The following is a 13,981-nucleotide window of genomic DNA, read 5'->3' as shown; positions in this document are numbered from 1 at the left end:
CGATAGGTGGCGCTACCATCTCAAACGTTTCTTTCGTTAGGCTTCGGCTCGTTGGAAATGAGAAGCGATCTCGAAAACACCACGAAGTTATCCATAATACTCTGGTGTCGAAGCGGCCTGAGACTAAGCGAAAGCCGTTTACACAGTCATTTGCTACGAACGAAGTGCATTTTACAAAAGCAACGCCAAATTCGATTCGAAGCGGGCAGCCGGCATCGCCGCCATGTTTCCCGCAAACTCCGCAAACCCCGCAAAAACGCTAACGCTATCTCGTTTGCGTTGCGTACGCCCGCTATACCCGCTATTTCGTTTAGCGTTGAGCGCATGCGCAGTGACGACCCGCTATTTTTTAGCGTACGCAATGGAATAGCGTACGCTATACTAAAACTGTCTTTTAACGCGTACGCGCCACTTTGACGCGGTAAGTTTTTGCGGTTTTGTGACGTCACGTAAGAGGTAGGTGAAGTGGGTACAGCCCGAAAACTTTTGATCAATAGCCGAAGGCTAATGGCAAAAAGGCGTCGAATGAGAAATAACTATTTTTGTTTTGCGCGGTCAAATTATGCATAATCAGTGTGTACATGCCATGTCAGGTGGGGAGCTATCGCGGTTTTCGTGACGTCGCGTGACAGACAGGTGAAGTGGGGGTGGTCCAAAAAGTTTTTGACCTATCGCGGTGGGCAGATTGCAGAATAGGAATAGAAATGTTTGGAATAGTTTTACGTTATAACGCCCCAGATCTCTGCGTGACAATCTCTGCCATCTCGCCCACCTCTGTATTGTCACGTGGTAATAACAGCGCCGGCAGCCAGGCGAACGACGAACTTAGGGGGAAGCTGTCCGCAATACGCATAAGTCGGAACTGATAGTGAAGATACTGCCAACGTAGTCAGCGGTTGCCGGATCCAGTGACGCTGCTTGGGTCTGTCCTGTGTTTACACAAGCGTTTTCGCAAGTTCTAGCACCTTCGAAGGTGCTTCTGTTACTTCGAGAATGCACACAGAACCCGCGGTTCAGGTGGCAATCTGGATCGAAGGGGTCGTTCTCTAAGGAAAGCGTTCGCAACGCAACAAAGGTGACGTGATGTAATACCTGACTGAAAAAAAAAGAGCCCCCATTTGATCTCAACCTGAAATGCAGTGACGACAACGATAACTCGGTTATAACCACCGCCGGTAAGAGCAAACACAATGCATACTTGGCAATATCTCGGAATGCCTAGGCACCTCATGCAAATTCCTTTTTTGTACGTCTACTAATGCTCGCTTTGCTTAAAGGGCAAATTTGACTACTATTCAAATTATTGTTTATTTTATATCGGAAGGGCGTGCTGCATTTTTACCACAACTCGAGCTTGAAATCAACAGACGTTTTATGCCTCTGGATAAGCACAGCCAGCTTTTTGGGTGCATCGAAGGCGCTTGAAGTGTTCTTAGAGTTTGCTATTTATTACAGCTTTTATTTTTTTTTGAATCATGGCGTTTTACGTACCAAAACCACGATTCGATTATTAGGCACGCCGTGGTGGGGGACTCCGGATTAATTTTTGCAATAAGGGGATTTCTAACGGGCCCCCAATGCGCGGTAGACGCGCGATTTGCATTTCGCCACCACCTAAATGCGGTCGCCGCGGCGGCTTTGAAAGCTTTGTGAACAGCTTTATTGCGTGTCCGTTGTCATATGTGCTGTTTGTGCGCTTTTATATTTTCGCACATTGCATCTCTCATTCAGCACGTTGAGCTGAATGCCAGGCCTCCAGCCAGGCTAACATTGCCGGCTTCATAATGTCAAGGATCTCTTATGTGACTGTGACTCTCCTGCATGCCCCGTAACATCCGGAGTTTCCCAAGTCTCCGTACTAGGTCCTCTGCTTTTTCTAATTTATATTAATGACCTTCTTGATTCCACTGACTCACAAATGAGACTCTACGCTGATGACTGCGTATTATATAGACAAATATCTAAACCTTCTGATGCAGCTACTCTTCAAACTGATCTGGATAACATTTCCACTTGGTGTGACATCTGGTCTATGAAACTAAATATTGGTAAGTGCAAAGCAATGAGAATATCGCGGACTCCTAACCCGTCTTCATGCACCTACTTCCTTATTAACTCTTCTTTAACTTCAATCTCTGATTATAAGTATCTTGAGGTATACATTACTGCCAACCTATCGTGGAAAACGCGTTGCACATATCACTAATTATGCTAACCGCACATTTGGTTTCCTTCGCCGTAATTTTCCTTGGCTCCTGTGTCCCTAAAACTACTTCTATATAACACTCTTGTACGCCCGAATCTAGAGTATGCCTCTTCCGTTTGGAATCCCCACAACAAATCACTCATACAAGTACTCGAATCCATCCAAAATCGTTCTGTTCGTTTTATACTTTTTAATTACTCTCGTTCAGCCAGTGCAACGCTTATGAAGATAACGTTATATCTTCCTGACCTTTCCTTGTGCCATCGTATTTCTCGTTTATGCCTCTTTCACAAAATATATTTCACCAATGACACTCTAAAGCAATCATTTTTTATTACTCCCACTTACTTTTCATCCCGCATGGACCACCGGTTCAAAGTTGGCATGCAAAGCTGCAGGACTAATCTTTATTTTGATTCGTTTGTTCCGAAGACAAGGAACCACCTTCCTGCCTCTGTCGTGTCCATCGCAGTACCCGAAGCCTTCAAGTCTACTGTATATGACCATCTTCGTTAACCTGCCTACTACAAATGTATTCTTGTATACCCAGTTGCATTTTTGTATTCTTGTATACCCACTCCTCTCTGAAACACTGAACGGCCCTGAGAGTAAAGAAATGAAATGTGTCTACTGAGTGCATACAGTCTACAAGACGACGAGAAGAATACGGCGCACTCACGGCTGAACTCGGAGTGCCAGCGCAGAGTTAGGGCACGGGGGTTGTGGCGCGTGCCAGACCCGAGCTTGACCCGCAGGAACATGGAGTTCTCTGACGACTGCACGTCCAGCGATGAGTTTGCTCCACAAATCTGAGCCAGCAGTGGACCTGTGAATATAACGAGCAGCATGGTAGACGAACGCAGTAAGGAAGTGTTTATCAACGATGCGTTTTCTTATACGACAATCGCACTATAGCCTTCCTGTGATGGCGATGTGCCTGGAAAAGTAAGGCTCTGAGAACAGTCCGAAAAGTGTCAGATCCCGTTTGATCTCATAGCTCTCCCTTGTTTATGTCCCTGCTGCCTTAAATTATTTGGATATATAATTCAATGCACGCCAGAATTTCGTCAAGACTGTTGCTTATTATTTAGCACGAACGAACTTCCTCCGGCTCATTGTGTATAACAATACAAACATACTCTGTTGAATAAAGTCCCCAACCACTTTTTAAGAATCATCTCCTGTGTTACTGAAAAATTAACGCTTAAACACTCAAAATTGTTCTGTAAGAGAACTTCAACATGCATGCATGTCGTTAACTGCATTGGAAGAAGTGTATTTGCTAGGCCTGACACCCTCTTAAGTTGTATTCTTTTCAGATCTTGTTTGCGATTATTAAATATTTCAATAATTTCAGTTACCCAGTTAAATATTTCTGAGAGCATTTCCTGAAATGTCCAGCCCACAGGTATTAGAAAGTTAATTTCAAAATATGAGAGGAATCGAAAAAAATCATGAGCCATTCCACTCTGTGAAGGTGGTTGACCAGCGAAGCTGTTGAGCGCACGACACGGAAGTGACACATAATTTTGAACAAAGGTACGAGCTAATTTATTGTCTTGATCGATGGTCATTATTTCACTCGCAACTGCATTCACATTCTTTGATAATGTCAAATCAACGCAGGTATGCCGCTGGGTGGTCGGTTGGGCCGGATCGGTGTGGCATCGCAAGAGATATGACTGCAGCACGGAACGCGTAAGCCACTCCCTTTTCGGTACCTACACATCCACATTGAAATCACCGACGACAACAACAACATGGGTAGTGACACCGCAGCTAATTCACGCAAAGTGAGTATGATATAGTACGGTAAAATTTTATTCTGGTCGGAACGGTCGTCAGCACGTAGCGGGCCGCTCTAACGTCAGTACAGAAAGGCCGAGCCTCTCTACTGCGTCGCGGTCTCGGTGGACAGCCCATAGCTGTGTTTCAAGATCGGGGCTGCTTAGGGCAGCCTCCCATTTGGAAGACGTGACGCCATAGCGTAATGCGGGACACCGCCACAGCATGTGTTCTAAGTTAGCCACGTTTGAGCATAGCTCGGAAATATTGGTCAATTGTATCTCTGCATAGAATCTGTGTAACAGTGCGGTGTTAGGGTATGCCCCGACCTGGTGTCCCCTGAGTGTTAAAGCCTATGGTATGCCTAGTTTTCTATGTGGCAGGAGGATATCGGCCCCGGACCACGTAGAAATATTTGATAAGTTCGTTATATGAGGAGGAATGGTCCCGATTGTTCATAACCTCAGCGTCGCACCACCCGGTAGCCACGCGGTCGACGACTCCTCGCGCATCTCTGCGGGCCGACTTGCGGAGGTTCGGCGGGGCGCCCATGATCTGTCCCGTGGGGAATCAGACAATCCCGTGCGGCTTGATGTCCTTGTCCCGCAGAATTCGCAGGACCAGCTCTAAAACGGTGCCCTTCGCGCAAAGTGAGCAGCCATGAACCTTACGGGACTATGAGTAATTCCATTTTGTACTTGCTTACGGGGCTATGAACCATTGCTCACGGGGGTATGAGCCACTGATGATGACAGTTTTCGACATGCTGTTCTTTATGTTGTATGCGTGATTAGAAAAAATTTAAGGACTTTTCGCTTCACATTGCTGAGTGCTTGTAGCCTCTGCCTTACGGGTACGGCGAAATACACTCTATGAATGGGAGTATGAATGCTTACGGGAGTAAGAGTCATAGTGAACAGAGTGAACAATAATTCCAGGAATCCTAGCGATATACAGGTTCGCTGTAAAAGAACTGGCAGCAGAAGTCGTCTCACGACGAATGTCGAGGGTGATACGATTAGCATTCAAGCAGTGTTGCGACACAGCACATTTCTGAACTCACGTTTATGTCACACGTGCAGTGGTCATTCTGTGACTTTCGTTGCTTCGGCTATATCGAGAAACTTCGGTATCGTCCCACTTTGCTATGGAGATCTCTAGCCAAGGCCACGCATGAGCTTGGCGGCACGACGACGACTGAATGACACCGACGCTGTGACGACGGTGGAATGGCAAAGAAGGAATGACGTTGATATAATGAAAAATGTGCTGTGCCGACATTGAGATGTCGAATACGAAATGATGACGATGTATCAGTGACGACAGCGTGAGGACAAGGACATGAAGACAATGAGATGACGACGATGGCATGGCGACGACGACGGTATGAGAACCACCGCACGAACAGGCTGAAATGACGAAGATGGCTCGACCACGACGACATAACGACAATGGTATGACAACGGATGCATGATGGCACCTGTCTGGTGACGGCTTAATGACAACGATGGTATGGCAACGGTGGCCTAATCCCGATTAAAAGACTACACATGATTACGATAGAATGACGAACAAGGAATGGCGTCGATGGATCGACAAAGGCGATATGAAGAGGATGGCATTACGACAATGGGATGACATTACTGACAGCGTGACGATGACGGCACGACGACGACTGTGCGACGACAATGGAATGCCGCGACGGCCTCACTATGACTGCATGGCAACGAATGCATAACGACGACTTTATGACGACGACTCCTTGAAGATGGTGGCGTAAAAACCATATGATGACATTATAGTGACGACGAGTAGGTGACGACAGTGGCGTTACGACGACTGTATCATGAAATCTGTATGAGGACAGAGGCGTGACGACGATGGAATGGCGACAATAACTGGAATGGCGACGATAACATGACCACGATGGCACGACGACCACGGCCTGACAATGGATGCATAACAGCGACTGTCTGAGGATGACAGCATGACAACTGCGACATAACAGCACGAATTACACTACAATCACAATAGAATGACGAATACCGAGGTGAAAGGAACGACGAAAGTGGCGAGACAGCGATGGCACGACGACAATATGATGACGATGGTAAAACGGCAACTTGGCGACGGTAGCGTGGCAACAATGGTATGGCAATCGGGTTGCGATGATCGCGTAAGGACAACCGCATGGCGAGAGTCGAATTATGAAGCCGGAATGATGACAGTGGCACGACCAATGACAGCATCACGCCGGTGGTGTCACAGCGAATGCACGACAACGATGGCGAGATGATGACGACATGACGATAGTCGGCTGATAAAGCTGGAGTGATAACAATGCAATGACTACGATGGCATAATAATGTGGAACACACACACCTAGTGGCCCAAGCTATTAGAGAACTTGGGCCACTGGATTGGAGTAGAAGACAGTAACAGCGACGGCATGGCGAGAGTCAGATCACGAAACTGAAATGGCGACGACTAAACGACCGCGGCGGCACCCTGACCACAGGCACATACTTAGCGTGGCCCCAAGCAGGTAGGCAACTTGGGCCTCTAAGTGGCGTAAGGGCCTAGGTAGGTGGATAGGTATGCTCAAAATGGCTGAAGTAGGCAAAAAAAGGCTAATAGCATTGAAAGCTGCAGTCACGCTTTTTTAAATACCGAGTCGAATACCTAAAAATGCACTTCGTTAGCTGATAATACAAGACCAGATTACGTCGAGATTGCGACCCCACAGGACATATTCCTGATATTCGGGACAGACACCTAGGCAGAAGGGTATCAGTTTTATTTTCTTAGCGAAATGTTTAAAAGCGTCTGCGTTTGAGTACTCGGGTCAAGTCATGTTAAAGTTTAAATCTGTACGTGAGTCACAAAATATTCGCGTTCGTGCGTCATTGTTCAAATGCCAATGCATGCTCCGGCTGCAGTGTCAGAAGATAGGGGCCATCCGTCTCTATGTATTCTGACTTGCTCTTTCAAGTCACAAATGAGAGGAATAAAAAACGTCGAGACAAGCGTAGAAGGCGCTGTCTTATTTTATGTATTCAAAGGACGACTGTTAGATGGAGTCGGCTGCTTCTTTTCTCGTAGTGCATAGATCTACTTGAGAAGTTTCATACAAAGAAAAGAAAAACACGAGTGCCAACTGTTCTAAAGTTCACATATACACAAGATAAACACAAACACACAGATGTTTCTGAACAGCAAATTAAATTCAAATGCGCATGTTGAATTGAATAGTTATATGGTACCGAAACGTCTGCCAATGTGTTACCCAGCACTGTCTTGATTTGTGCTGCACCGTTCTGCTGCCGCTTGCCAGTGCCTGAAGGAACCGATAGCAAGGGCAATTGCGCATCGCACAGGAGGCATCGACAAAACAGCATTTGGGAGCTTCCCGTATTGCTACGGCTGCATCCCGCACGGCTGACGAGTTTTAGACGCTAGTTTCAAATCAAATAAACTTCATCTGTTCGTCCGCAAAAGAAAAGTAGACAAATAACGGGAAGCCAAGCGAGCAACCACGCTGCATGAAACACATCAAAGAAAACACATGTTCACCTACCTTTTAGAATATATTCATGAAGCACCGGTGCAGATACACTTCAGAAAGCCGGTCCTCGTGCCCCATTCATTTTGTCTTCTTTACAATTACACTAACGACCGTCTTACGCGCAAACGGATAGGCAAACAGACACCGAAGACACTTTAGACTGGTAAAGGATTCTTTCAAACTGTGCTTTCATTTACTTGTTTGTGTGTATGAGCATGTCTTGGGGGGTGGGGGAGGAAGGGACGAGCCTATTGATTATTATTAAGCAAATAAAGTCCACGCTTTCCATACTGGATTTCGTGCCTAAACCTCAGCGTCAATACGTCAGTGTGACATCACAGATTTCAAGCTTAGTTCTCGTATTTCAGTTATTTCAGCGCAGTAAATGTCCTTGGATGTTCCTAGGGTGTCATTGGTCTCTAGAATATGGGGCAACGCTTCTCTACTGAAGCAATTAAATAAAGCCGAGCAGACGCTCTGAAGACGCACGGCATCACGGTAGGCCGGGGCAGAAACTTCAGGGCGCTGTCCTTCCGTTTCGCGTGGCTTCTGGCTTACCTAGCCTCCTCTAACAATAAAAGCGGTCACCTTACTAATTGCTGAAGCGGTAATTTTCTAATAGGAATCTTACCAATACTACAAATCGTAGCATTACCTTTTATAACGTCGCTCTGATAAAAACACCAATAGCGATGGCCAACACGGAAGTGCTGTTGCGGTCCTCAAAAAAAGGCTTCGCGACTCACCGGTGCGGTTGCCGTCGCGCACCTCGAGGAAGTCGGTGCCCGAACATCCGGGGCTGTCGGCGAGCGTCAGCCCCCTCACGCTGAGCGCGATCACCGTCTGGTCCACCGAGCGCAGCTGCCAGGCGCAGTCGAAGTACGAGCCCGCGGCCAGCTTCTCGCGCAGTTCCTCCAAGTTGCGGCTGTGCTCGTTGAACGGCCACAAGGTGCCGCCACACTCGGCTGCACCGGACACCCAAAAGTGGACGCACCGCTGTTTCCTACTGAATTAACTAGAAGGAGATCTGTAACTGCAATCATTCGAGCACCGTGCATGTGACTGAAGGGCGGCATATGGTCTGATCTTCCTGCTTGTAGCTTCTGAAAAAATAGCGGCTTTGTTCGCTGCATTTTTTCTGCCGTCATCGGCGCATATTTCCAAGCAGTTATGTTTTCCTAAACACATGTAGACATCAGGATGCATGGAGCGCATGCGCGTCCATTCCGAATTGTTAAATTTGAAACGCAACATTTTCTTAAAAAAATGACAAAAATTTTAGAAGTCACAAAGTCCTTCGAAGCCACAAGAAGGAAGCTTGGGCAAATACGTGCACTAACAATCATTCCCATGCTGGACAACTACAACGCCTGCAGCTTCCTAGATAATAGCGGCAAATTTCCGTCTAGTAATTGTTCGTGGGAAAGAAACTCTAATTCGGGAAGAACAATAACGTTCCTTAATAATACCTATAGAGGAAAAAGCGGCGTTGTTGCACTGTTTTATGCACAGAAGGTCTTCGAATATTACACGGAAAGAGATCTGGCATCATCGTCTATGCCAGTTTCGTAACCCACACAGCGCCGCCGTGGAAATGCCGGTGGTTCGGCATGTCGTGAATGTGGTTTCATGTGAGACTCGGTCATGGCTGCTCGAATAATGCTTGCGTAGAAGAAAATACAATTTCCACTCCGTTAATTCAGTTCTCAAAGTGGTCATGAAGAGCCAAACGCATTGGTAATGGCGCACTTTTGAATTAATAATAATGAAAAAATGAAGCATGAAATGTGAACGGTACAGGACAGCATAAAAAATTGAATGAATAACAGGAACAGCAATCAGTTAAAGAGCCCACAAGGTTGTTTAAAATGTCAAGATCATCACGAAATACGTTTTGTTGGGTTTACGCGTTATACCATTAACCGTATCAGTTTATTTCCCGTTTATTTCATTGGGATTGCGCACGTTTGGGCGACGTATAGAGAATACTGAAGGCCGATAGTAACCGAGGACAGGAGAAGCGATTGTGGACTGAGTTAAAGAAAACCAATCACGATGTTTCCGACCTCACTCGATCTCATTGATCTATGATCCCTCGCGCGGTGTGTGCGCGCAAATACCCATGTATGCGGACTGAGGTACAGCCGTCGCTGTAAGCTCAAACCGACTGAACCGTGTGTGCGCCACGTGGATGTCGCGGTTTCGGCGTCCATCTCCAGCAACAAGCTGCACTTCTATGTTTCTTGCCTTTTTCTTTATGAATATTGGGGAGAACGTCACAATCTTATCGCCTACTGATAAATGTTTAGGATTATATATATAATCAATTAGGTTGTCCCAGACAACCAAAAGACATAGTGGGAATGCTCAGTCGGTACAGAAGTCGCTAGCCCCGCAAATTCCTTGAAATGATTTCGCGGAGCCCTAGCAACGACTGCCGACTCCCCATCATAGCACCACTGCTCTACACGAAACTCGAGCGTTCAGCTTTCTTTGTCGCAGAACAACACGTCCTGCGACGGAGGTGAGGTGACTGCGCAGCAACGTACCCAGCGTGACTGTGGACCTGAAACCGAGGAAGTCTCCGGCAGCCTTGGTCTGCACGTAGCGCAGCGCGATCAGGTTGCCGGAGCTCACCAAGCTGTCACCCCGGTCCGAGCCGCAGAAGACGCCCAGCGACGGCGCGTTGGCGGTGCCACCGTCAAACACTTCGACGTAGTCCTTGCTGCGCTCGTTGGGCTCGTCGTGGCAACTGCAAACAGCACAAAGCTCTTGAACATTTCCGAGGTCAAGTTTGGCATCGAAGTATGTTCTTTTCGCACAAGAGTACGAATTTGGGGCCTATAGTTCTTTTTTTGAGTTCGACGTTGTAATAAATACATTATCGTTGTCTTGCACTGCACTTGACTCTGTTATTAAATGCCTTTTTTTCTAGTACTTGTTTTTGCACGTTACTTCTGTTGCATTAGAAGTTCGCTTTAGAGTGATGTCCAGAACTAGGCGCTCCTTGTATCAAAGCAAGATTTTCAGGCTCGACACCGTTTCTAGAAGAATGGTTCCTAGCACAGCTTCGTATAAACGTCCTTTACGTTTTTACAAATTCACTACAAGAATGGATTCAGATGAGGCAGGCACACACAACGTAGAGAATGACTGAACTGTTTCTTTTCGAAAAACTAGGTAGAATATTTTTATACATAAGTGGTAACAGAATGATTTTAGCAGAAATAAGTCGTCCTGAAGTCGTTCCCGCATTTATTTTTTGCAAAACAGCATGGTTATCCACAACAATGTAGCCTAGAACCCACCGTCCGCAAATGTAGCCTTACTTCCAAGCAAACGTAAAGTTCGAAGGAGGTTTCAATGGGAACAGCAGCGGTAAGTGACACGCATATTTTGTCCAGATTGGGGCTGATGTGGATGTGTATTGTTTCCTTTATGGTGGCGGAACGATTTTATGCATTGTTTACACATTCCAGAAAAGATTAAACACACCTAACAATATTAAAATGCTAACGGGACCTTAATAATTACTTGAGCGACCATAATGCGGCATACACGTGAGCTCGTATCAGTGGAATTTGAAAGTTATTTACTGACATTCGTATGACATCTACGCCATGGTCATCTGTCAGTTGTGCTCTAATGATGTACTGCTGTTGTCTACGAGCCTACGCTATCACGGGTAAGGCTACATTCAATGGAAACGCAGCAGTGCACGACTTTTTTGTTACTCTTACATACGACGCATATACACCGCAGCTACTATTACACACACCACGCAGCCGCGCAACCACTGAGACTAAGCCACTGTGTTACACAGGGCAAGGTTCTGTCCATATGCACTGCAAAAAAACGTTTTTACGAACCAAGTGGATATATTGACCAATGTGCTACCTGGGTCATTCCACGCCAACCAACCCATACCATTTTTCTGAATATCATTTCTCTGAAAAAATTACACAAATATACACATATAAAAGCATTAATTGCGAACTATTTCCCCGAAAAACTTTAAGCGAAAAAAAATTCTTTAGCACTCACTTGAAGGTCATTTTAATTTCACGAAATTGTGGAAAACCAGGTAGAAAAAACAACTTCACCAAAAATCGACGGTGTTGCGTATTCTTTCAAAAGTTGCATTTTTGTGTTTTCTCAATCTTATATTTTCATTATAAAACAGTTTTACAAAATAACTTTAATCCTTTTACTCCTGAGCACCGTAGTGAAAATGCGCAAATTATTGGTTTATGGGAAAATTTTTCATAAAGAACGGTCAGGGAACAAAACCTGGAATTATTTTTATAGAACTTTCGCTAAAACGTACTACCTTACATTTTCCCCTATGCACTGCGCAAAGGCTGTAAAATAAATGCTTGAATTTGGCGAAAATGCTATTTTGGTCTGCGTTTAGACGCTGGTAACACACTAAGGTGGTCCACTAAAAAAATAAGCAGGAAAGGGGATATTACTCAAAAGAATAGCAACTTTCGCCCCGGAAAGTCTAATCGAAGTAATGTGCGTTTTCACCGAGAAGAACATCTTTCAATTTGAGTCTCACTATTGCATTATTTTGGTTTGGAATGATCCGTCTGTGTCGCGTTACGGGGAGCTTACGACGTGTCCAGTGCGACGGCTGTCATTAGTGGTCAGAAAGACAGTCGCTGTAGGGCACTGTACAAATAAAGAGTGACTCGAGTTTAGTGCTACTGGTCATTCTTGGCCAGTGGCAGAGTGAAGACGTGTTCAGAAGCTGACGTCACGGATCCTCGTTTATTATAGCAGGGAAGCACCACTCTCTTGCTTCGCTGGTTGTGCAACGTTGTGATCGTTTTTCTAAGGTCTACAGGCCTTGACAAAACATTGTAAATAGATTCATTCCATATCTGCGTGTCTGTGGGTGTATATTCTTTCTGTGTGTGTTTGTGTTCACTGTGCTTACAACATTTATAAATCAATAGCTGCGGTATGTCCCAGGTGATCAGGCAGGCTAACATCACCAGCTTCATAAGAGTCTGCATCTCTATACACCAAGCAGCTATTGCTATAAAGCTCTCTTCACGCTAACAGTTGCTGTCGCTATATGACCAAGCACACATTCATGTACCTGTGGTGGCCACCGCTATCCGTTTATTGCAAAAACGTTTACACAGAGCCAATGTGTTGTGAAGAGCATAGCGCAATCCAGCGAGACCATCGAAAACCTGCGCAACTCGCGCAGCTTTTCCTGTCACAGGCCTCTCTACGTAGACCCAGTGCCCTATACCGCTCCTTCTTATCCTTTCTGTCGGTGTCATGCCGCCAGTTTTTCTGCCAACAATACGCCTTTAAACGCTGCTGAAAGTGTTTGATCTGTGTAATGGTATCGCATTAACATCCTGGCGTTATAACTAACGTGCACTCACATCACGATCGGCCCACCCGCGGCGTTTAAATTCTCTTAAGAGAGAGAAAACTCGGTGCACACAATACCACCGCGTTCCTCCCTCTTTTCTTTCTGTACCCCTTTCCCTTCTTCCAGTGTTGTGCACATATCCAACGCGATGCTTTTTTCGCGAACATCCCTGCCTTTTCTCTTTTCTCCGTCTCTTTCTCCCTTTGGGACTGGGAAATCTGTGTATGGTACCAACGGCTGGGTTTTGATATCTATGATGATATGGCAATAAATGACCTAAGAAAAAATGCATGCCTAAATATGGTGTGCGAACCACTATTCGCAGCGCAAATATATCGATGGCCCGAAGTTATACTCAGTGTTGACAGTTCGAACGTGTCGCTAACTCAGACAAAGAAGCCATAAAATTTTCACGAAATTTTGCTCCAACGCCTCTAACGTTGTCGCCAGAAAAGCAGAGCGAATTTTACAAATGTAGGTGCGTTTGGAACAATGTAATACAGACTACCATGGTGTAACGCATCTACCTAAATGTTTCGCGTTCGTGTGATGTCCGTGCAGATGACGAATAAACAGTGAAGTTAAGAGCACGGTGTAGACTTTTATTTTACTAATCTATTTAAAAATAAATCGACTCGCCATTCCTGCCCTGCAAAAGTGTATGTTCAGCGAAGCTGTTGAATACCACCACTACAGCTGTTGAGGGAGGTATGGAATGCGTTCTTGCGTAAAAGCAATGGCAGTAATTGTAATTTAAATTAATGGCAGTAATCGGACCAACGGTAATTTTAGCAGCACGCCGCCGCTGGTCGTATTGGCGCCTTTTCTCGTCTTTTTTTGGGGGGGGGAGGGGGTGGAACTTAATCTACGCTCCCAACAAGCCCCACAAAACACTCTCCTCGAGTTCTTTTCCCTTTGCCACTGCTCCTCGTGAGTCGTAACTATGCGTCACCTACCCATAGCGGTGCTGCAACAAAAATGAAATCAGTTGCTAGGCTGGTTCTGGACTCCCCACGCCGCAAGCTGCCGT

At 45.8% G+C, this 13,981-nt stretch overlaps 1 protein-coding gene across 2 annotated transcripts in view; it reads right to left on the bottom strand.

The window, feature by feature from the left end:
• LOC135919878 (cubilin-like) overlaps window positions 1-13,981 on the bottom strand; it is a 230,672-nt gene that overhangs the window by 61,117 nt on the left and 155,574 nt on the right. For both annotated transcript variants that reach the window (XM_065453869.2, XM_065453871.2), the window contains exons 44-46: window positions 10,106-10,308; window positions 8,303-8,521; window positions 2,886-3,032 (exon numbers count right to left, since the gene is read on the bottom strand). In XM_065453869.2, the coding sequence (XP_065309941.2) occupies window positions 2,886-3,032; window positions 8,303-8,521; window positions 10,106-10,308 (569 nt within the window). The remainder of the gene's footprint in view (window positions 1-2,885; window positions 3,033-8,302; window positions 8,522-10,105; window positions 10,309-13,981) is intronic.

This window comes from Dermacentor albipictus, chromosome 4, assembly GCF_038994185.2.
Source record: "Dermacentor albipictus isolate Rhodes 1998 colony chromosome 4, USDA_Dalb.pri_finalv2, whole genome shotgun sequence".
NCBI classification, from domain to species: Eukaryota; Metazoa; Arthropoda; class Arachnida; order Ixodida; family Ixodidae; genus Dermacentor; species Dermacentor albipictus.
The sequence above is the reverse complement of the archived record's forward strand: the minus strand, read 5'-3'. Positions and strand labels throughout refer to the sequence as shown.